Source organism: Spermophilus citellus, assembly GCF_964194105.1.
Source record: "Spermophilus citellus genome assembly, chromosome: 11".
NCBI lineage: Eukaryota > Metazoa > Chordata > Mammalia > Rodentia > Sciuridae > Spermophilus > Spermophilus citellus.
The window spans coordinates 56,772,672-56,796,163 of record NC_138192.1 but is presented as its reverse complement, the minus strand read 5'-3'; the positions used below and the strand labels follow the sequence as shown (position 1 = coordinate 56,796,163).

The 23,492-nt window shown below is 36.9% G+C and overlaps 1 protein-coding gene across 28 annotated transcripts in view; it reads left to right on the top strand.

The window, feature by feature from the left end:
- The window catches only part of NEB (nebulin), a 215,778-nt gene that overhangs the window by 50,231 nt on the left and 142,055 nt on the right, over positions 1-23,492 (top strand). For all 28 annotated transcript variants that reach the window (XM_081262451.1, XM_081262441.1, XM_081262444.1 and 25 more), the window contains 18 exons: positions 568-879; positions 1,877-2,083; positions 3,728-3,832; positions 5,315-5,422; positions 6,422-6,733; positions 7,136-7,342; positions 7,796-7,900; positions 8,036-8,143; positions 9,196-9,507; positions 10,761-10,967; positions 13,916-14,020; positions 14,996-15,103; positions 16,290-16,601; positions 16,728-16,934; positions 17,648-17,752; positions 18,803-18,910; positions 21,557-21,868; positions 22,067-22,270. In XM_081262451.1, the coding sequence (XP_081118577.1) occupies positions 568-879; positions 1,877-2,083; positions 3,728-3,832; positions 5,315-5,422; positions 6,422-6,733; positions 7,136-7,342; positions 7,796-7,900; positions 8,036-8,143; positions 9,196-9,507; positions 10,761-10,967; positions 13,916-14,020; positions 14,996-15,103; positions 16,290-16,601; positions 16,728-16,934; positions 17,648-17,752; positions 18,803-18,910; positions 21,557-21,868; positions 22,067-22,270 (3,444 nt within the window). The remainder of the gene's footprint in view (positions 1-567; positions 880-1,876; positions 2,084-3,727; positions 3,833-5,314; positions 5,423-6,421; positions 6,734-7,135; positions 7,343-7,795; positions 7,901-8,035; positions 8,144-9,195; positions 9,508-10,760; positions 10,968-13,915; positions 14,021-14,995; positions 15,104-16,289; positions 16,602-16,727; positions 16,935-17,647; positions 17,753-18,802; positions 18,911-21,556; positions 21,869-22,066; positions 22,271-23,492) is intronic.

The following is a 23,492-nucleotide window of genomic DNA, read 5'->3' as shown; positions in this document are numbered from 1 at the left end:
AACTTTGAACAGATTCGCTTTTTAGAATAGGTTTTTACTGATGAGAAAAACCGGCAGCAGTTTCTGCCCTTACTGTAGCCCCTTAATTCATTCATAGCTGTTTCATCTCTGAGTTTGGAAGGGGACTGTTTTGATCAGTAGGTAGGCAAAGGCTGCACAGCTAATACTCACATTCATGATGTGAAATCACATATTGAATCAGGAGAATTCACATCCCTGTGAAACCAAGATATATTGGTTTTATATTTAGAAGGTGACATGTTCATTTTAGGTGTGGAAATTGAGTTGTTTTTAACTATGGTTCTACATGCAAATCACCTGTAGGAGTCAAAGCAATGGAAGAGAGCTGGTCTTGAATTTATCATAACACTCTCTTGAAATCCCAGCTGAGTTCTGAAATTTCTGAAGAAGGCGAGGTGTGGTTTGCATTTCTTGATCACTCTTCCAAAATGTCATGATATTCCCAGTGCCTCTCTGTGTGAATGTAATTGCTGTCCCTTGTGTTCCCAGTGCTTAGGACAGATATTTGTTATCAAACAATTTGCTAACCAAATTCTGCCTCTGCAGTACAAGTACAAAGAAGCTTATGAGAAGTCAAAGGGAAAGCATGTGGGTTTCAGAAGCCTCCAGGATGATCCCAAGCTTGTCCACTATATGAATGTGGCAAAGTTGCAGTCCGACCGTGAATACAAGAAGAACTATGAGAATACCAAAACCAGCTACCACACACCTGGGGACATGGTTAGCATTACAGCTGCAAAGATAGCCCAGGATGTGGTTACCAATGTCAACTACAAACAACCGTTGCATCATTACACATACCTACCTGATGCCATGAGTCTCGAGCACACTAGGAATGCAAATCAAATTCAGAGCGATGTAAGTATGTATATCATGACAGACCCAGAGATCCTTGTACTTCGAGGGTGATCATTTTTCTCCATTTTATTAGGCTTCCAATACAATAAGATATTTTAAAAATATACTTTAATATAAGCAACATTTGTTTAAAAAGGCATGGTAGATAAGTTATATTTTTGCTGGCTTTTTGTGCTTATAATCATTGACACTGTCTTTGTTAATTTATGGATGAAAGGTAAGACTGCCTTCTATTAACTGCATAAGCCACCTTGATTCTCAGCCAGAGGTGCTCCTGTGGGCTTGCTTCTAAGGTGATAGCTGTATAATGCAAAAGAGGAGAATTATTGATGCTTTCTGAATTTAGGAAGGTTTGTTTGTTTGTTTGTTTCTTCTTCTTCTTCTTCTTCTTCTTCTTCTTCTTCTTCTTCTTTTTTAACACAAGGTCACATTGTCAACTATGTAAATCCATGTAATGAGTCATCTAAAATGAACTGGGAAGGCTTTATACTTGCAGCATGATTCATGGAGAGCCGCACAGGGAGGTGTTTAACATTCAGGGCATTTCTTTCTGCAGAAGCCAGATTTCTGTAAGAATTGTCTTCTGTAAAGGGAAGAAATGGAACTCACTTATTGGTGCTGCATAAAAATCTCTCTACCCATCTAGATCAGGAATAGCTCAGGTAGACAGTGTAGATGAAACTCAAAAGTTTTGGAGTCTTCAGTGAAATCTAAAAGAAAGTTCAATCTACTGTCATAAGAGACAAATTTTTTTCAGCAGTACCCATGGAAATATATGACCTAGATTCCCTTCTGGTGCAGTATAATGCACTCTAACAACAGAACTGCTTTTTCTTCTCATCAAATTCCAGGTAATAATCCCTATGACAGACATGGTCAGACACGAGCATACTGAAAAGAATTGCTGTCTATTTTCCTTGGATAGAAATGCAGATCTAAGAAACATCCCTTGAATCTTCCTTAGGATGCCTCTTCACATGAGCTTCTTCTTTTACAGAATGTATATAAAGATGAGTACAACAACTTCTTCAAAGGCATTGGATGGATCCCTATTGGCTCTCTGGAGGTTGAGAAGGTCAAGAAAGCAGGCGATGCACTAAATGAGAGGAAGTATAGACAGCACCCAGATACCATCAAGTTCACAAGTGTGCCTGATTCCATGGGCATGGTTTTGGCTCAGCAAAACACAAAGCAGCTAAGTGATGTAAGTGGCTTCCCTTCAAAGGATTTGTTTATTAATAATCCCCTGTGACAGCCACTCCACCATCCTTAATTTAATACATGAGGATGCATCTATGCTAACTAATAAACTACTTTCAGAGGTATAAAACATAGGTAAAGACAGTCAGGGGAAAACCTGTATGTTCCAAATTTATTTTCCAAATGTTAACTATTTGTGATATTTATAAACAGACCCTCACCCATTATACATGGTGAAATGACATTATTACTATTATCATCTGCTACTCTGAGTTGCAACAGTTCTACCCAGGTACGCAGGAGAGAAGCATAATGTCCTAATTCCCTTGCATAACAGCTTCATGCTCTGAGAGGCAATCTTCGGATAAGGCCTCTGGGGAGGGGATAGGCAGTTTATTTGCAGGCATCCTGGGTCTCACTTCAGATTCCAGGACCCTTGCTGTTTCAGTCAGAGGCTAATTATAATGCTTTGGGCTTGAATCATTTAGTAATTTCAGAGTTTTGTTTAAATGCCTTCATCAGAAGGAGAGAGGTAAGTAAAAAGCAAAGAAAGTGATTTTGTTCTTAGCCCTAGGTTTTGGAAACTGGGGAACACTTTAGTGGACTTGACATCTTAGGGTAGTCGCTGCCCTTGTATTACTGCAGATGTTTAAGGATTGAATCCCATTTCAATGGTCATAAATTGGTATAGTTTCTTTTGATTTATTTTGTACTAAGCACGGTGGTGTCACTTCTCATTGAGTTTTTCTAGTTATCTAGGAACACTATATTCTCACTATATTAAGTCTTCCCTGTCCTAAAAAATGCCATCAGTGTCTGCCTGGTTACTGAAGCCAGAAATGTGGTGGTCACCTGTAAGACCTCCTTGGGAAGCCCCTCATCCTGTACATCTGCTAAGTCAAGGTCTTAAATACCTCACTGGATGCTTGTGCTTGTGCTGCCACATCCTACAACTGGCTTCCTTATCTCTCATGTGGATGACTGCAACACCTATAGTCAGGACTATCTGCCTGGTGTCTCAAACAATAGCCAGAGGTCTTATATGTAACACCTCTTAGGAACTGCCCTTGAAACTTAAAACCTAACTCATTAACTTGACTGAAAGTTCTCTCCACTCCAGGGCCTGTCCCACCTGACTAACCCTCTTGGCTGCCCTGGGCACATTCCAGCCCCAGGTCTCAGGCTGCTCTCAGATCTTCAAGGTGGCCAGGCCATTTCCAGCCTGAGGGTCTTGAATGCATTTTTGCCCTTACTCCAAATCTGAGTATAAATGTCCCCTCTGCAGAGCACCTTTATGAACATCCTTGTTCCTCTCCTATAGTTACTCCATTTTCAACACATCATAAATTTTAGCTATAGTTTATAGTTCACATGTTTATTATCTATATCCTCTACTAGACTATAAACTTCAAGAGGTCAGGTCTGCCTTTCTCAGCACTTTAAACACAGAGCTACCACCCTGCCTAGCTACAGTCCAGTGGAATGAGAACACCAATATGTTACCCGAGTCTCTTCCCTGCCAAAGTAAGGCATTACCATGTATGTGGAAATCACAAATGAAAGCCTTCTTTTGCAAAGAAGTGAGTGCTTGGTGAAACTCATGTCACATCAGCTGATGACATCTGCACACTTCCTCCTTTGTTTGCAGTTGAACTACAAGGTGGAGGGGGAGAAACTGAAGCACAAGTACACTATTGACCCTGAATTGCCTCAGTTTATTCAAGCCAAGGTCAATGCCCTCAACATGAGTGATGTGAGTATTTGAGTATTTGGCATGATGCCATATTGCTTATGTGAGCTTCTCCTTCCTGTTCTGGATAACTTTTTCACTGAGTAGTTCAAAGGGAGAAAACTGAGCCCTTTATCATGCAACATGTGACTAAAGGTCACCATAAAATTTTGTTTAATGTGGACTTCTTCAAACTATGGGCTGTGACTCATTGATGGGTGGTAAAATCAGTCTAGGAACTGGTATTTCATTTTGGAGGGAAAAAAGGAACAAAATGAGATAGACAAGATTGTAAAATACAGAAATGCATAGTCAGTAGTAAAGGTTAATATTTCTTAGTATAACTTTTGTTTCAATTATTTATTGAAACTTTCAAGAGTTCAATTTTCTTCAGAAACTGTTTTTTTTTTTAAATGTAGCTAGCCTGTCTCTTAGGTAGTCTAGACACACAAATGGTGATGATGTTTAAATTCACTATATGAATTGTTTCTTACTTATTTGTTTGTTTCTTTATTTATTTATTATGGTACTAGGGATCAAACTCAGAGCCTCATGCATGCTAGGCAAGCACTATACCACTGAGCTATATCCTCTGCCCCTTTTTAAATTTAATATTGAGACAAGGTCTCACTAAGTTACAATCCTCCTATCTCAATCTTCCAAGTAGCTGTGATTACAGGTGTTTATCACTGTGCCTGGCTCTCTTTTTTAGAAAAAGAATGTTGGAAAATTCTGATATAAAATTATAATCATGGCTGGGGCTATGTGTAGTTCAATGGCAGAGTGCTTGCTTAGCGTGTGTGAAACACTGGGTTCAATCCTTAGCACCACATAAAAAAAAAAGAACAAATAAAGGCATGCTGTCCATCTACAGCTATAAAATTTTTTTTTAATTATAATCAAACCCAGATATAACTGTTCATTTCTTTAGAAGTAGACTTAGTCATTCTTTCTAACATTTTTAGGTTTATCTGGTTTATTTCCAAATATATTTTTTTGGTAATAATTTCCAGATTTTTGGTTCATTTGAAATTTCTTTCCTAATTTTTTAAGTAATATTTAAGCATGAAGGTCAGTTAAAACTGGGTAGTATTAACATCTGATTTTTTTATTTTAGCATCCATGTCTCTCTATAAGTTTGAAGTGCTTTATTATGAAAACTTTGCCCAAAGTATTACACACTTATTATTATTATGTAAAATATAGAAAATTGTGAAAAAATAAATGAAAATTTTTTGTTATCCTACATTCAAGGAACTATCTTTTTATTCCTTTGTTACTCCAACATATACAGTTTTTAATCAGTTAAGATTATAGCATGTACAGTTTACTGACATTTTAAAAAAGAATCTAATATATATGTAAAACATGAATGAATAAGCCTAACTGAATTCTCTTCATAGGAAAAGATGTGTTATGACATGTTTTATAAGAAATATTTTGGCATCCTCTTTCATTCCTCTTTTTATAATGTCAAATAATAAATAATCTTTCCTATTTTTGAAGGCTCATTATAAAGCAGACTGGAAGAAAACCCTTGCTAAGGGCTATGATTTGAGACCAGATGCTATTCCAATTGTTGCTGCAAAGAGTTCAAGAAATATTGCTAGTGATGTAAGTCTAATTTGAAAATAGTTCTCTCTCTCTCTCTCTCTCTCTCTCTATATATATATATATATATATATACACACACACACACACACACACACACACAAACACACACATACGCATATATGTTTTAAAAATCTGAAAATTGAAGATGAGACTATGAATTATATAAGGAAGCAAAGAAATTATAATATACAAATATTTCCTAATATCCTAAATGCCAATGATGTTTTTTACATTGCTTCATATAAGATATCTTTAAAAATTCAACATAACTGTTATCAAGAAAAAAACTTTTTTTCCCACATTGTGAAAAAGTTGAAGCTCTCATTAACATATTATGAACATAAGAACTCCTTTTTATTTGGATCCTGCCCAGAAAAAGTCTTGACCTACCAAAATATCACTAAATTTAAAGAAATTCAAGTATTTTATTAGAATATGCTATTTTAATTTCTTAATTTCCATAAATAAAAAAATCAAGTGAAGTAAAAACCAAGAATTATAAATTAAATAATAAGTTATTAATTAATTACTCTTTACAGATTAAGTTATATTTTCTCAATGAATTCATATAAATGCCTCAATAGAGTAAAAATTTGTTCAAGTTGAATAGTTTGTATTAGAGCTTTGCAGAAATTTACTCATGATTACGCAACTACTTTAAGGTAATGGAAATTAATAGAAACAAGATAAGAAATACACATCAAACACTTAAAAAACTTTTGAGGAACTTTAAGCATATTCAGAGAATCTACTGGTGAATAATCTGGATACAAATGAAGTATTCCATTCTCAATTATCCTGTGAACAGGTGCCAAGATCATCCACTAGAAATATTTTGCTAGTTTTTTAAAAATACTAAAATAAATAAATAAATAAATAAGTTTAGATGTTACCTGGATTAAAACTGAACTTGGCTTTTGCTTGTTATGTAAATTCTGTTTCTATCAGACATTGACATCTACTCTATCAAACTTTGCTTTGCTCTTCTCTTTCAAACAGTGCAAATATAAGGAGGCCTATGAGAAAGCCAAAGGCAAGCAAATTGGGTTTCTCAGTCTTCAAGATGATCCTAAACTGGTTCACTACATGAATGTGGCCAAAATACAGTCCGATCGTGAGTATAAGAAAGGCTACGAAGCCAGCAAGACCAGGTACCACACACCTTTGGATATGTTCAGTGTGACAGCTGCAAAGAAATCCCAGGAGGTTGCTACCAACACCAACTACAAGCAACCCTTCCACAACTACACTCTCCTGCCTGACGCCTTGAATGTGGAACACTCCAGGAATGCCATGCAGATCCAGAGTGACGTAAGTACCAGATGGCAGCAGAGCTCATAGTCCATTTCTAGAGGTGGGAGAGAGGAAGGAAAGCCACGCACTCCATGCTGGGCTCACTGTTCTCCAGGGGCCTCCTGCAGAACTTGAAGTTGTATTTGAACTACATGTAGCTTTGTTGATGTTTTAACATACATATCTGATATATAAAAATAATACTTTTTAAACTTTAGATGTTTGACCCAACATATGATGCATTTTGTGAAATGTTTTTTTAATCCTAAAAGACCATAGGGAGTAATAATCAGGCATTCTCCCTCCCCTCCACTCTTCCCTCACTGTTTTTCCTGATTCATTAATGAATAAGTCATGCAGACAAAGAAATGCAAGCCCTGGATTTTTTCTGAAAGGAAAATTTTTATTCTTGTTGTAAAGAATCTATACAAATCTGACTTCACCAATTGGATGAAAGGGATCGGCTGGGTCCCCATAGACTCCCTGGAGGTGGAAAAAGCAAAGAAAGCAGGAGAGATTCTTAGTGAGAAGAAGTATCGACAGCACCCTGAGAAGCTGAAGTTCACGTACTCCATGGACACAATGGAACAGGCACTGAATAAGAGCAACAAACTGACTATGGATAAGGTAAGAGCCACCTGCTGGCCCCAGCAGGGAGCCCTCAAGAGCTCCTCCTGTTGAGCCTGGCTGTGCCCCTGTAAGCTACTTCAGCACCTTCATCTTTCTGGTGGTTCTGGTGGTGCTGATAGGGGATTCCATAGCTTTCATCATGTCCAGGGAGCCTTCTTATTGACCTCAGGCCATCTCTCACCATCATGTTGCAGAGGCAACAGAACTAAAGAGCTCCATAGAGTTGTGAGGTGGGGGCAGGATGGAATTTGCTTCTCCAGTGGAAGAGGGCTCCCCTGGTTTGATGGTTACATTTCTTATATATCCATTTTCCTTAGCTGTCTTGCTATTTCATCCATATCAGATATCAGATTTAACCTCTTTTACCATGGAGACGTACTCTTTTCCTCTTGCTAGCATGATTACAAGCTTGTCCTGCTACAAAATCATGCACTGACCTTTGTGTTGCAGAGGCTGTACACTGAAAAATGGAACAAAGACAAGACCACCATTCATGTCATGCCTGACACTCCAGACATTTTGCTCTCCAGAGTAAACCAAATCACCATGAGTGATGTAAGTAGATGGGGGAGAAGGTGGGAGGGAGCTAATATTTTTGGAATGTCTGTCTTTACTTGCCAACCACTTTGGAATCAGGATCCCAATTCCAACCCAAGTAACATGCTATTATTTTTCTGTTTCATTGTCTAGAAACTATACAAAGCTGGCTGGGAAGAAGAAAAGAAGAAAGGATATGACCTGAGACCTGACGCCATCTCAATAAGGGCTGCAAAAGCCTCTCGAGACATTGCCAGTGACGTAAGTGTTTCCTTTGGGCCTGCTGAGGGCCCAGTGAAGGAGAGAAATGAGCTGTGCCTGTGGGTGTTGCGGAGCTGTGGTCAACTCCGTTTAGTTTTGGTGGGCACACCATCCCATGTAACTCACAAATTCCCACCTGTTTTAGTCAGCATTTTTTGTCACTGTGACCAAAGATCTGACAAGGACAATTAGAGGAGGAAAAGCTTAGTTTGGCTCATGGTTTCAGAGATCTTCTTCCATAGAGAGCCGATCCCATAGCTTTGCACCAAAGTGAGGCAAAATATCATGGTAGAGGGACCCAGTGGAGGAAAGCACCTCAGGTTATGGCAACAGAAAGCAGAGAATGCTCTGCTTATCGGAAACAAAATATAAACCCCAAAGGCACATCCCCAGTGATTTACCTCCTCCAGCCAAACACTAGCCGCCTGTAGTTACCACCAGTTCATCTGTAACAGTAGATTAATCCACTGATTAGGTTACAACTCTCATAATCTACTCACTTTATCTCTGAAAGTCCTTGCATTGTCTCATACATGAGCTTTTGGGGGACACCTCTTATCTAAACCATAATGCCTCCCTTCCCCCAGTCTAAGCACTCTCTAATCATTCATTCATTCTTTAAGGTACAAAGTAGCCGAGTCTTACTTTCAAATTTTTCTTTTGGGTGTTCAAATCATTTACAGACAACTCTAAGCAAAGGTAATGGTGCAGTCTACACATTTTATCCAGCAGACCCATGGCCAGGCTCTCTGAAACTTTAAAGATGTAGCCTGAAGATTCACGCCTGCAGCTTTTTCTGTGCTTGGACAGCGGACAAGAAGAGCAGCTTTCTCAAACACCCTAAGCCAACTTAGTTTTGCATCTCTTTGATTAACTCTGATGTTACTGTCTTTCTGTGGACTCAAGTCTAAGATAGAATTTAAAGCACAAAACTTAGCTCCCTGACTAACTTAGGAGAGCTCTAAAATCCTTTACCTACGACTTGTGACTTGTGAATGATCCTTTGTTCTCCTTCATCATTTTCATTGCCACGCTTTCTTCTCCTTCCACAGTACAAATACAAGCAAGCCTATGAACAAGCCAAAGGGAAGCACATTGGCTTCCGGAGCCTGGAAGACGACCCCAAACTGGTGCACTTCATGCAGGTGGCCAAGATGCAGTCAGACCGTGAATACAAGAAGGGCTATGAGAAATCCAAGACATCCTTCCACACGCCAGTAGACATGCTCAGTGTGGTGGCCGCTAAGAAGTCTCAGGAAGTGGCCACCAACGCCAACTACAGGAATGTGATCCATACCTACAACATGCTTCCTGACGCCATGAGCTTTGAATTGGCCAAGAATATGATGCAGATTCAAAGTGATGTATGTAAAAGCCACAACATTGACAGAACATTTACCCTAGATAATAAGCAAATCACGGGGCTAGAATTGTGGCTCAGCAGTAGAGTGCTTGCCTAGCATGTGAGAGGCGCTGGGTTTGATCCTCAGCACCACAACAAAAAAATATATATTAAAAAAAAAAAGAAGCAAGTTGTGAGTGACTATCAATGATGACATTTTAAAATCCTGAAAATCATGTGCAGATTACTGATGAGGGATTTGATTTGTTACCTTACATTAAATTTATTTCTTTTAAAAAATGGTGATTAACTCTAGAAACTAAAGTCTTATTTTCTGCTGTTGTTGTGAACATGGTTGGATTGTGAATTCAGCAAGTGCAAATAATATTTGGTTTCAGGAAGAAAGTGTTGAAGGAAAAAAGTCTACCAAAGGGAATCAAATGCATTAAAGGCTCCTGATAGGGGAATAAAAAGGAAAGCAAGAAATCAGATAATGCAATAACTCCAGCTCCTCGCTCCCAACTTGCCTTCATTCTTATGTCTGTCTTTGCAATTGTCTATCTTACTGATGATATATTGAGGAGAGAATGACAGGCTGTTTTTTGGAATGAGTATAGAGAAGGCAGAGAAGGGTTCAGAGCCAGGAATTTGGCTAACAAGGTTATTTGGTGGCTGAAAGAAATGAATTTAAATTACCAATCAAAAGCAGACAGCCCCAATCCAAGCCTACATTTCTCTGTGGGGATGCAAACCCGAACTATTAATTGCCAGAAAGATACATCAGTGCCTGAATGAATGAGAGCAATTATGGTACAGCCGTTGAGAAGAAAACGAATAAAATTTGCAGCAAGAACCAATGAAGGTTCTGTGTTGTCTGAAGGAATGGGATATAGATTGGATTGGATATAGATGATCAAAGACTGATAAAGAGAGAAATGGGGCTTGCAAAAGTAATCTACTTACCAAGGGAACTTGGAAGTCTTGGTAAGAGAGGTCACATAGTCACTTTCTCAGGGAGAAAATAGTCTCTTGGCCAATTGATCGATTTGGTATTTCTTACCACTCTTTATGAAAGTGTCAAGAGAAGCAAATCACAAAGATATTTCCATTTACTTTTAATTTCTCATGCAAGGAGATGTAAACAAAGATAAAAAGGAACAAAAATACTGTTGGTTGAAAACTGAAGTGGAAGTTATGGAATATTAAATATATACTCATGATTCTGGGAAGTTCTGATTTCTTCTCCTCATTGAATCATTTCTTCTTCTTTGGCAGAATCAGTACAAAGCTGACTATGCTGACTTCATGAAGGGCATTGGATGGCTCCCTCTGGGCTCCCTGGAAGCTGAGAAAAACAAGAAAGCCATGGAGATTATTAGTGAAAAGAAGTACCGCCAGCACCCAGACACTTTGAAGTATTCCACATTGATGGACTCAATGAACATGGTTTTGGCCCAGAATAATGCAAAAATTATGAATGAAGTAAGTCTTTCAATAATACAGTATTTCATATGCATCAAAGGAAATCTGGGCATGTCAGATTTAATCTACAAGTTTTGCTAACACAGTTAATAAGGATCATACTTGAGTTTTACTTTACTTTGAAAAAGGGAATTGAAGGTTAAAAAAAAAAACATAGAAATTATTCCCCCAACTGTTTAACGAATCATCCTATCACATTGAAGTAAAAAAAAAAAAAAATAAGGATCCTTTCTTTATATACACATTGAAAATAAGTCCCTTTTGTCCAAGGTGAGGTTGAGTAGAATTTCATGGCATTGAACCAGCAGAGCACCAGGAAACAGCTGGGACTTGCAGCTGTGCTTCTGGTTGCTTTGATGGGATCAAAGAAAACTCCTGGGTTACATGGCTGTAGCACCATTCAGAGCCAGAATCTCCTCAGCCAGGTGTGTTGGTGCAGGTGGCAATCCCAGCTACTCGGGAGGCTGAAGCATAAGGATCACAAGTTCAAGGCCAGCCTCAGCAACTTAGATGTGACACTGTTTCAACATGAAATTTTAAAAAGACTGTGATTGTAACTCAGTGGTAGAGTACCCCTGAGTCCTATCCCTAGTACCATTAAAAAAAAGGAAGAATCAGGTCCTTCTCTGGGTAGTCATGGCAATATTCTTGTACCATTTATTAAAACTAAAGTAACTTTCTAAAATAACTTTTAGAAAAGCTTACTGTATTTTTATATTTATTTTCCATAAGATGGTATCAAAACCAACAAGCATATCAACCCTGGATATCTATTTTTAAAGTTAAAAATAATAAAATAATTATAGCAGCACTGGTTATATTGTGTGGATCACAATTAGAAATGCTTTTGATTATCAAAAGAAAGGAAAAAGTATTCAGACCTTAACTGTAAACAACTGGAGAAAATAATGGTTCTGGTTGCGCTGGAAATACAGCTGTCTTATAAACACTCAACCTTGGGGTAAATCCTCTGGCATCTCTTCTGGAGACAGATTTTTTAAGAAGACCAACCTTCTTGAAAAGGACCTGCCTAAACAAGGCATAAACCTCGGTATTCCTTTTCAAAATTTGGAATCTAAACTATCATGAAGATAGGTTTTTAAAATATTAGATACTTTCTTTTTTTTTCAGTGTTAGAATGAACATTTCAGGAGAATGATGCCAAATTTTCAGGAGAACATTTCAGGAGAATCATAGAAATGGCAAATGATATTGAGAGAGATCTTGGTGATTATCAGGTTGAATTTTCTCATTGCAGAGTTAAGGAAAGTGTGGCCCAGAGACAAGAACCTTCTAATGAGGACACAGCAAGTCAATGGCTGGGTTTAGACTAGAACATGGAGTCTTATGACTAGCCATTGCTCTCTCCACTAGAATTGCACTGTCTAATCCTATAACCATGAGCCATATGTGGTGACTTATGTTTAAATTAATTAAATAATAATAATTCATTATTCACATTAAGCATGTACTCAGGTACTCAATACCTTTATGTGGTCTGAGGCTACTATATTGGACTGTGCAGAACATTTTCATCTTTGCAGAACATTCCACTGGGTAACACTGTCCTAAAACAGAGGTTATAAAACTATTGCTTTTTGTTGTTGTTGTTGTTTTTGAGATGGTGGTCTTACTATGTTGCCCAGGCTGGTGTCAAAGTGGCTCAAGTGATCCTCCCACCTCAGCCTCATACCCAGATGTAAAGCAAGTTTTACCATGGTTCATCTGTATATTGTCTATGGCTGCATTTGTACTATAATATCAAAGTTGAAATCTTATGTCCCACAAAGCCTAAAATATTGACTACGTGTCCCTCTGCAGAAAAAAAAAATTGCCAACTCCTAGTCTGGGGAGTTTTAATTGTTTTAATTCAGCCTGACTTAAAGAGCATTTTTAACTTACTAGCTTTATAAATAGTAAAAAGTGTGTCATACACAGTATCAGAAAGGGAATTTATATTAATGCACAATTTTAATCAATAACTGTTAAAATAAAAAATGCAGATGTTCATTATCCTATAGAAATCCTTAATATTGTGCAAAAATACACATAATACATGTGTATAATAACCGTTCTTGCAAGTTAGGGCTTCTGAGAGAAAATGTTGAGATGGAATTAGTGGAATGGGGTATTTTTTTAGGGATTAGTATCTGTGGGAGGGAAAGAGTGGGCAGAGAGAGAAATTGAACTATAATACAGACCCGAGAAAGCCTTGGCCAGTGCCATGACGGGCTCTCAGGTGTCACTTGTTAAAAGTGGCACTGCAATGGGCTGAAATGAACAGGCCTTTGTCTCCCACCCTTGCTGGGTGATTGGATGTGGGCATCTGGGAAGGGCATGCTCTTGGGTAAGGCAGCAGACCCTAGGAGCTGACAGCTAGAGGCTGTCTTGCCAAAAGCTGGGTAGCAAGTCCTTCTTTGATTGAGTGTCTGTGTGTTTCTCCAGGCCCACCCCAAATATCATGATGGCATTGTTGCTTGTGGTGGAAAAAGACTGAAAACCACAAATTAAATATCTGTCAATGAAGAAAGGGTTAAATCAACTGGATTTTACCACCAATTGGGATACTATGCAGCTTTTTAAATGAATAAAGTCAATTACTTTAGAAAGGTTCCAAGACGTCTAATCTACATTAAGTAAAAGAGCAAGCTGTGGAACGTCATGTATTATGTGACTTGACTTACATTTTGAAAGGACTGTGAGTTGTATTATATGGAGAAAACTTTAGGAGGGAGATGATATCTATGGGCTGTAAGATAAAGGGTTTAAGGTACTTTCACTTTCTGTCTTATATCTTCTCTGCTGTATTTTTTGAATGAACGCCTTTTTCACTAAAAATTTTTCTTTAAACCTAGGAAAAAAAGCAAAATATAGGCATATAATATATTGTATAGTGATATTTGTGTGCCAAGTGAGCTCCTTTAAAGATATCATACTTTTCTTTCTAGCACCTCTACAAACAAGCATGGGAAGCTGACAAGACCAAAGTCCACATCATGCCTGATATCCCCCAGATTGTGCTGGCGAAGGCCAATGCAATCAATATGAGTGATGTAAGTATGATTCCTGTTATCTGTTTGAAACCAGTAAAAACAAATTAATCAAGAACTGTTTCAATTATGTGAGTCAATGTTTAAAGAACAGTAGTGGAAATCTACAAACAAGAATCTTTCCATTTCTAATCTTGCTCTGCTAAAAGATGGAGTGGCCAGTCAATGGGAATTGGGATAAGCAGTTAGGAATTTAAAGGGTAACTGGATTTTGTTTTGGAGTAGACACTTGGTAACTAAGAGACTCGGCAGGAAGAGATGGTGTGGGGGTTACCAATGGAAGGAAAAGAAAGTAAAAGTCCCAGGACCTCATTTTTAGAGAGCTCTCTCCACCATGAAGTCCAAAAGAAGGGTTAAATGGAAAGGGAAGATGGGCATTTTGAAGAAACTGGGGCAAGCTCTCCAAGGAATATGGAACACTTGTTAGAAACTGCATTGATGTTTTATTTCATTTCCTTTCTCATCCTAACCATAATTGCAAGGAAATCCTCTAATCCTACCATATTTTTCCCTTTGGTTAAATTCCACGGAGATTTGGAATTGCTGACTTTTAAAATTATAGAATCCACATGATTGTATAAATAAAAGTGTCAATTGTAACACAGTGAAGTTTTCTTTTGATGTATGAAGATGCACATTTCTTTTGATGTTTTGTAGTCTTCCTTTTAACCCTTGTCAGATAAAATACATCAATAAGAACCTACTAGATTTTATATATTTCATGTATATTTGCAACCTAACAAAGACCAGGGCCTTTTACCTTTTTCTGGTGGTTTCTTGAAAATATGTTTGAGTTTGTGATTACTGTTTTTCAAACACACTTGTGTTATTCATGAGGATATTCAACCATTAAGCCACCAACAAAGCCTTTTGCCCCAGATTTAAAGACTGCCACAGAGCTAGTTCAATCTTCTAGAATAAATCCAGGCTTTCCCATTTAGAAAAAAAAAAAAAACCTATTGTCTCTGCCTATTACAGAAACTCTACAAACTTTCCTTGGAAGAGTCTAAAAAGAAAGGCTATGATCTCCGAACAGATGCGATTCCTATCAAAGCTGCAAAGGCTTCTCGAGATATTGCAAGTGATGTAAGTGTGTACGAAGGCGGTGGTCGTGCTGGGGCTTCCAGGAAACCAAAATATAAGGGCTGCATTCTGGAAACACTGATGGGAAAAATGAGAAACAATGTCGTGCCTGCCAACAGTGGCCTCACTGTGTTCCATGTGTGCCTCTTAGCCTCATTCCTGTGTTGTATCTGGGCTTTCTGAAAGACAGACTGCTAACCCTGTCATGATGCTCATAGATCTTGGCTCCCTGCCTCAGGAGATCTAGGTGAACTTTGAATTCTGTTAGAAAGGCGATAACATGTAGAAACCAAAGCCCTTCACCAAGTTTTCTTGGTAAAGGCTTGTGTTGTTTTCGCCTTCTGCCTCTTAGGAATGACTTCCTGACAGGTTGTCTCCCATGGTGTCATTCAGGGGAGCTCATCATTTGGGTTCATGACAAGTGATCATGATTTGGGCTCAATGACAGCCTGTTTTTTCAACTAATCAGAAATTTTGCAAAGCAGTTGCTAAAACCATTGGCAGCTTGACATCAGTTGTCTTGGGAATATTTATATCCCAGAAATGGTGAACTCTGTGAATTAAGGCTCCCCTCACCCCCAGAAAGCTGGTGTACCAGCAAGCACTGTCAATACATCTCCTACGTGAAACAGTTCTTTCTGTGTATTACTATTTCCCCTCTCTAGAAACTAGGATGGTAGTAAAATTTCTCCCCAGTTAGGCTGATTTAGAGAGCCTTAAAAGAAGTGGAACTCTACAAATATAAAGTCACTCTAAAATTATGCTGTGTAATTCATAATTGAATCTATTCTCATCAGCAAATGACTGTTCCCCAGGGCAGTATTAAACTGCTTAGACCATTGTGTTTTTCTCTTATTTGCTGAATTCTTTCTTATTCTTATAACAACAGTGTGTATAAGTCCATGTGATACAGCATCGCAAAACCTAGGCTCCAATCCTTAGCTACCTCAACAAGTTCATTCATCTCTCTGGTTTCAGCTCATAATCAACTATGAAATAAATGGGGGCAGGAATAAGAACTGTGCTATCTACCTTACCAGGTGTAGTTTTGAGAAATGTCATAGAATATGTTTTGTGAACTATAGGGTTCTCTACAAGTATCATTTTTAATGAAATACAAAACATTGATATTGGAATGATTTCTAGTCCACGGAATTGCTCTTTATGCACATTTATATTTTCTTCACAGTATAAATACAAGTACAATTATGAAAAGGAGAAGGGAAAAATGGTTGGTTTCCGCACTCTTGAAGATGATCCCAAATTAGTCCACTCCATGCAAGTAGCGAAGATGCAATCTGATCGAGAGTACAAGAAAAACTATGAGAAGACAAAGACCAGCTACCACACCCCTGCCGACATGCTCAGTGTCACAGCTGCCAAGGATGCCCAAGCCAACATCACCAACACTAACTACAAGCATCTGATCCACAAGTACATCCTCCTTCCCGATGCCATGAACATTGAGCTGACCAGGAACATGAATCACATCCAGAGTGATGTAAGGTTCCCTTCCACCTGGGCCATGGTTGGATTCCTAGATGGGCAGGAAGAGTACAGTCTTCAATGCCACACTTTTGTGTCTAAGTCATTTAGGTAAAGCGGAATTTGCCTCTTCTCTTTATAGAATGAATATAAGCAGGACTACAATGAATGGTACAAAGGGCTTGGCTGGAGTCCAGCCGGTTCCCTCGAAGTGGAGAAGGCCAAGAAAGCCACTGAATACGCCAGCGACCAGAAATACCGCCAGCACCCTAGCAACTTCCAGTTTAAGAAGCTGACTGATTCCATGGACATGGTGCTTGCCAAGGAGAATACACACACCATGAACAAGGTATCGAGAACAGTTGTTCTGACGCATAACTCCCACGCCAGGAAAGGGAAAGGTTAAACAGCTTTGGTTTCTGTTGGAGAAATTTAACTCGGGTCTACCATTTCCAGGAAATGGCAAATAGTTCTGGAGCATTTCCAATGCCATTTTCTGATACTCATCTCACATTTCTTTCCCTTGCCCTTCTAGTAAGATTAGAAATTACTTATATTTTTATTAGAGCATTCGAGTTATACATAGTTGGGGAAATCACTTATATTTTAAAATGATTATCTTGAAGTACTTTCAATCCATTCTAGATGATGTAAATTATCTAAAACACTATTTTTTAAAAGATCCAAGTTTGTAAAAGCCAGGTTCAGTGGTGCATCCCTTAATACCAGTGACTAGGGAGACTGGGGCAGGAGAATTACAGGTTGGAGGCCAGCCTCAGCAGCTCAGTGAGGCTTTAAGCAACTTAGCAAGACCCTGTCTCAAAATAAAAAATAAAAAGGGCTGGGGAACGTGGCTCAGTAGTAAAGCACCCTTGGTTTCAATCCCTAATATCCCCTCAAAAAGTAAAATCTGAGTTTTTAATATCTTTTCTGAATCATATCTTACTTTAGTTATTATTTACTTGTTCTAAGTAAGCATGTTCAAATCACCTGTATATTTATTTTCTTTGCTGTTTGTCCCAGTTTATTCAGATTTCATGTATCTTTTTCCTCTCTTCCCAGCATTTGTACACAATTGATTGGAATAAAGATAAGACCAAGATCCATGTGATGCCTGACACACCAGATATTTTACAAGCCAAGCAGAATCAAACACTATTTAGTCAGGTAAAAGTACATAAATATTACTATTATGTTTTAACCTTAAGACTTATTAAACCTGTAAATGATGTACTAGTAAATAACTGATGTAAATGCTAAGTCATGGAAGTGAGTGAGACTCAAGCTGTTTGGCTTAGGGAAGTTGCAGAATGTATTAAGTTGCAGAATATACCTTCAGCTACAGCCATATGCTACATGGAGGCAGGTACTGTATCTATTTTGTTTATAAGGAAATGTTGAAACAAAACAAAATTGCATCAAAAAGACCTGGTGTGGGCTGGGGGTATAGCTCAGTTGGTAGAGTGCTTGTCCCGCATGCACAAGGCCCTGGGTTCAATCCCCGGCAAAGAAAAGACCTGGTGTGTGTTTTGGCTTTGGCATTTATGAGTTACTTGATATTGAGCAAATTACCTACCTATATAAACCTCAGTTTTCTTATTCCTGAAATTAGGAATAAAATCATAAAAGTGCCTATGACATTAGATTTCTTTGAGGACCAAATGAGAAATTCTATAGAAAGCTCTCAGCCTAGTACCTGGTACTATTTTACATGTAGATAGTGTAAAATTAGCTGTCAATAGGAAGTACTGGATAACTTATTTTTGTTACTATCCAGTTTTAACACTTACATAGGTTAATTCATTTATTGCAACTTTTAAAAGATATTTCATCTATTACTTTTATCACTTAAGTAATTAAAATTTTGTGATCTCATTTTCTTTTAGTTTTCTCAATATTGATCTTTAGAACAGTGAACCAGACTGTAGTTAACAGCAGGAGGAAAGGTCCCTTATATACTCCATGTGACCATATTGTTGTTCAAATATACCACTAAGGATTCTCAGAACCAAAATGAAAATCAAGCCAGGTCACATGATACAGCCTCAGTACTTTTTCTATTATAAAACCTACTGGGGTTTTATCAATATCTTTATAGAGATCGAGTAGATGATATTAGAGTCTGATAACTATTCTCTGAAATAAACTTCTGCTTGATAATCTATTGAGATTTTTAATAAAGAAGAAATAATGCTAATGAATTTCTTTAATTTTCAGAAACTGTATAAGCTTGGATGGGAAGAAGCTTTGAAGAAAGGCTATGATCTCCCAGTAGATGCGATTTCAGTACAGCTGGCCAAAGCTTCAAGGGACATTGTTAGTGATGTAAGTTCTATTTTGATTTGTTTGAAGATATTTTTATCAGAATGACATAATGTTGGCAACTATTTTTGTAGATAGACTTTACTTTTAAAAATGTAATATTGTTCCCTTCATTTTCTCCTCTCTCTTTGGTTAAACAGACTGCACTTTATCGTTCACTATTCAAATAGGAACAGGGGCTTCTTTGCAGGTCAGCCAGAACACCTGTCAGATCATTGCTTTAACATGTTGTGTCTCGAGATACACCAAAGAACCGATATTTCAGTTTTTCTACTGTGGCCTCAAATTAATTTTCCTGTTTTCTGCTTATATATTTTGGACAAAGGCAAATTGCTAGATATAAATCAGCCTCAACAACACAATGTTGATAGATATACATGTAGATAGTGTAAAATTAGCTGTCAATTATTTTTATTTAGCCCATCCTTTTACTTACATCATTACAATTAATTAGCTTGGGGCATATAAAAATCCAGAAAGGCTCAGAAATTTAGGTATAAGGATCAGAGGGTTTAACTCTACTTTCTGCTGGATGTCTGGTTCAAAGTTCAGAGAACAAGGATCTTTGTGTTCCAAAAAGTAGCTTCTAATTACTAGAAAGGGTAATATATCTGACAAATAAACTAAACATGGTTAAATTTTTGTATGTTACACTTAGATAATCTACCTATAACCATTTAATTTTGCTCATCCCAAAAATTAATGGGAAAAAAATCATAGGATATTGGTGATAGAGAATAAATTACTAAAATTTCATAGAGAAATATGACCTCTTAATGAAAATCTCAAAAACAAAAGAATGATCTGGTTCAGTATACAGGTTGAAGTACAGAAGGGAGAGACAGTGCTTAAAGACAGAATCTGACAAATTCTAAGAATTTAAGGGGAAATTCTGCCTAATCAAATTGTGGCACTCCAGAAATGCTAGATAATTAATCTGATAATATATTATCCACACTCTCTAGCTTATCTGTTAATAACTCATTAGAATTGATGTAATGATGAACCTAAAGCGATAATGATGCTTGAATATTCCCCAGAAAGTAAATTCATTTTCATTTAATGTTATATACTAAAAATAGTTTAGGAATTGAAGAAATAGCATCAATAATTTCTGAACAACCCAACATTTGACAGAACCTAATTTCTTTTCTTTTGAACCCATTAATTAGATAGAAACTTTTTAAATCTTCCTTTAAAATCAGCTAAAGTGAACTTTCCCACCATTGTAGATATTGTGTTTCCTTTCAGTTTCAAGTGATTGTTATATCTATAAAATTTCAGAAAATGAGTGCTATTTTAAATATATAATTTAATACATTAAAATAACAGAATTTAGAGTTAGAAAATACATAAAGGTTATTTAATCCCATCTCCCCACTCAGCATCAGATCTTTTCTCCAGGTCTAATAGTCTGCGGATATTTACAATTATAAACTTTTGGAATCCTTCAAAGCAGGTCATTTCCTTATTGGATCATCTCCATTTGTCATTATACACTTTCTTATTTTCAATCTTAAATATTTTACCAATCAGGCTCTGTTCTAGAACATCACAAAGTAGCTTATTTTCCCTTCTCTTTGATATCTCCTCAAACATTTCAAATTCTTATTTGCTCTCCTTTGGCTTTAGTTTAATAAGTTTTTCAATCTTCTGATCATCCTATTAGTGGTTTATCCTGTGTTTTTTTTAAGTATCTTAAAATAGAGTGTCTCAAAATTTAGTGGTAGTCCATTGCTAGAAGAGGTCAGGCCAGAATAAATGAGATTCTGATATGCATTTATCTGTGCCCATACAGACTTTATGGCCCTAGTTTTTATAAGCAACTTTGTCAGATTGTCTGTATGAAGCTACAGTCAATTTAAAGTCCTGAGTAGTTTTACTATGCATAACCATGAAACTGAGTATTGTGAGAAAGCCGGACCTACTTATCTGAGTAGTAATATATGTTTAGCACCTAACATCCAGTAGATGTTATTATACTCATTATCATTGTTGTTATTGTCATCCATTGCTAATGTAATTTTTCCCAAAGAATCTGAATGCCAGATTTTAATTTTACTCTCTTTCATTTATATAACTCATTTTTACCCATTTGGACACCCATGCATGCAAGACATAGATTCCCAAATAGGACAAGGTGTATGACATAACGATATGACAAATATCTAAAAATCCTGCTACTGAATAAATACAGTTTTAAGCCTGGTGACCAAGTCATTTATCTTACTAATATGCATAACTGTGAAACTGAGTATTGTGGTTATGTATATTTACAAGAATATTTTCCATTCAGCCTATATTTTTTTCTCATGAGATTATCATTCCCCTAATAATCTAACAAGGGCTTGATAAAAATGTAATCTGGAAAGTCAGCATATACCATGTCTAGCATATCCAATGATATATTTCTACCTCTGGTTGGAATTAATTTCTCAACGTAAACTTACTTGATACTCAACTACATTAGGTTTCTTTGATAGCCTCCACTTAAATAAAATTTACCTAAGTAAGAAAACATTTCTTACTAAGTTAGCATGGTCATCTATTTTCTCATTTCAGTTTTTAAAATCAAATATAAAAACAAAGAAAATTTAATGTAATTTGGTTTTTGTGTTAATAAAAGGACTATGTTTCCTCTGATTTCAGTTTAAATATAAACAAGGCTACCGGAAACAACTTGGACACCATATTGGATTCCGGAGTCTGCAAGATGACCCGAAGCTTGTGTTATCAATGAATGTAGCCAAAATGCAGAGTGAACGAGAATATAAGAAAGATTTTGAAAAGTGGAAAACCAGGTACACCAGCCCAGTGGACATGCTGGGAGTGGTGCTAGCCAAGAAATGTCAGGCCTTGGTTAGTGATATAGACTACAAGAACTACTTACATCAGTGGACATGCCTACCTGATCAGAATGACGTCATCCAAGCTAAAAAAGTATACGAACTACAAAGTGAGGTCAGTGTCTATTAAATTTAATAGTTTGTGTATTACTTCATATTTCATATTAGTAGCCACTTAGTCATAAAAAAAGAAACTAGAAAGAGGAATTGTCATTGAAAATCTAAAGTGCATCTATATGTAGAGCACAGAATCACTTAAAGCACAGATACAGGAGAGGATGGGGTTTTGATGGCTTGCTTTGTCCTTTGGCAGAATGTGTATAAGTCTGACCTTGAGTGGCTGAGAGGCATAGGATGGAGTCCCCTTGGTTCTTTGGAAGCAGAAAAGAATAAGCGGGCTTCAGAAATCATCAGTGAGAAGAAATATCGCCAGCCTCCAGACAAAAACAAGTTTACCAGCATTCCTGATGCCATGGACATAGTTCTGGCAAAAACAAATGCCAAAAATAGGAGTGATGTGAGTAATTCTTTAGAAATTTATTAAATAGATTATACTGGCTGCCATTTGGCAGTTGCTTAGTAACTTTCCCTTAATAAATGTGTAGAAATCTGAGCGTGATGTTGTGCACCTGTAATCCTAGTGACTCACTGGGAAGGCTGAGTTGGGAGGTCAGCCTGGGCAACTTAACAGGACCCTGTCTCAAAAACAAACAAGCAAAACTAAAATAAATAAGTGAATAGATTAGGAGAGAATTGCATCATATAACACAGCAAAAACGTTTTACATTGGTTTGCTTTGGATTATCAACTACCTTACACTGAATAAGGTAAAAAAGTCTAGTGTCAATTTTAGTCACCTAAACCTTCCTTATTTAGCTAGATGTATTGAGAAATTATTGATTATATTTTTTTCTTTGAAACTTGAGTGCATTAAAAACCTAGGATTTTGTTGTTGTTGGGATAAAGAATACTAAGGCAAGAGGTTCTGAATACCTTACAAAGGCACAGTGAAAGTATTATAAAGATTGTTATTTTTCTGCCAAATGATTGATAAAATTAGTTCTACTAAATCAAGATAAATCAATAATACTATTGCAGAGTATATAATTGTGTATTTCATCTCCAACTTATTTTCTTCTCTAGTACTGACACCATTGCCTCGTAAATAATAGGTGCTCAGGAAGTATTTATTGAATAAAATAAATAAAAGCAGTTTGGAATAATTTTATGCACAGAAAGGAAAGATTAATCAGTACTCAACTAAAAGCCTAATCCTGAACATTTCAGTAGATTGAATTATGTGTACTGAGATTCTGGAACTGGTAAAAAAAAATTAAATAAAAATAGAAAGGACTGGAAGGTGTAGCTCAGTGGTAGATTGCCACTGGGTTCAATCCTGAGTGTGGTTAAAAAAAAAAGAAAGCTTAAATAGATACATAATTAGACACCTGAAATGGTGTAAATACATATACTATATTTAATATCTATATATTTTATGTTTATCATATGCATTATGAGTTTTATGTAACATGTAAACCCATAATCAGCTTATAGTAAGCATCAGTAAGTTTTAGCTCCTCTCTTCGTAAGCAACCCATCAGATTTTTTGCAATTTTGTTTCCAAAATTTAAAGTAAATTTTGACTTGTCAACTTCATTATGAATGTCTAAGTATTCATTTCTTCTTTTTTTTATGATGGCAAGAGTATTTTCCTTCTCTTTGAATCCTAGTTTCTTGGG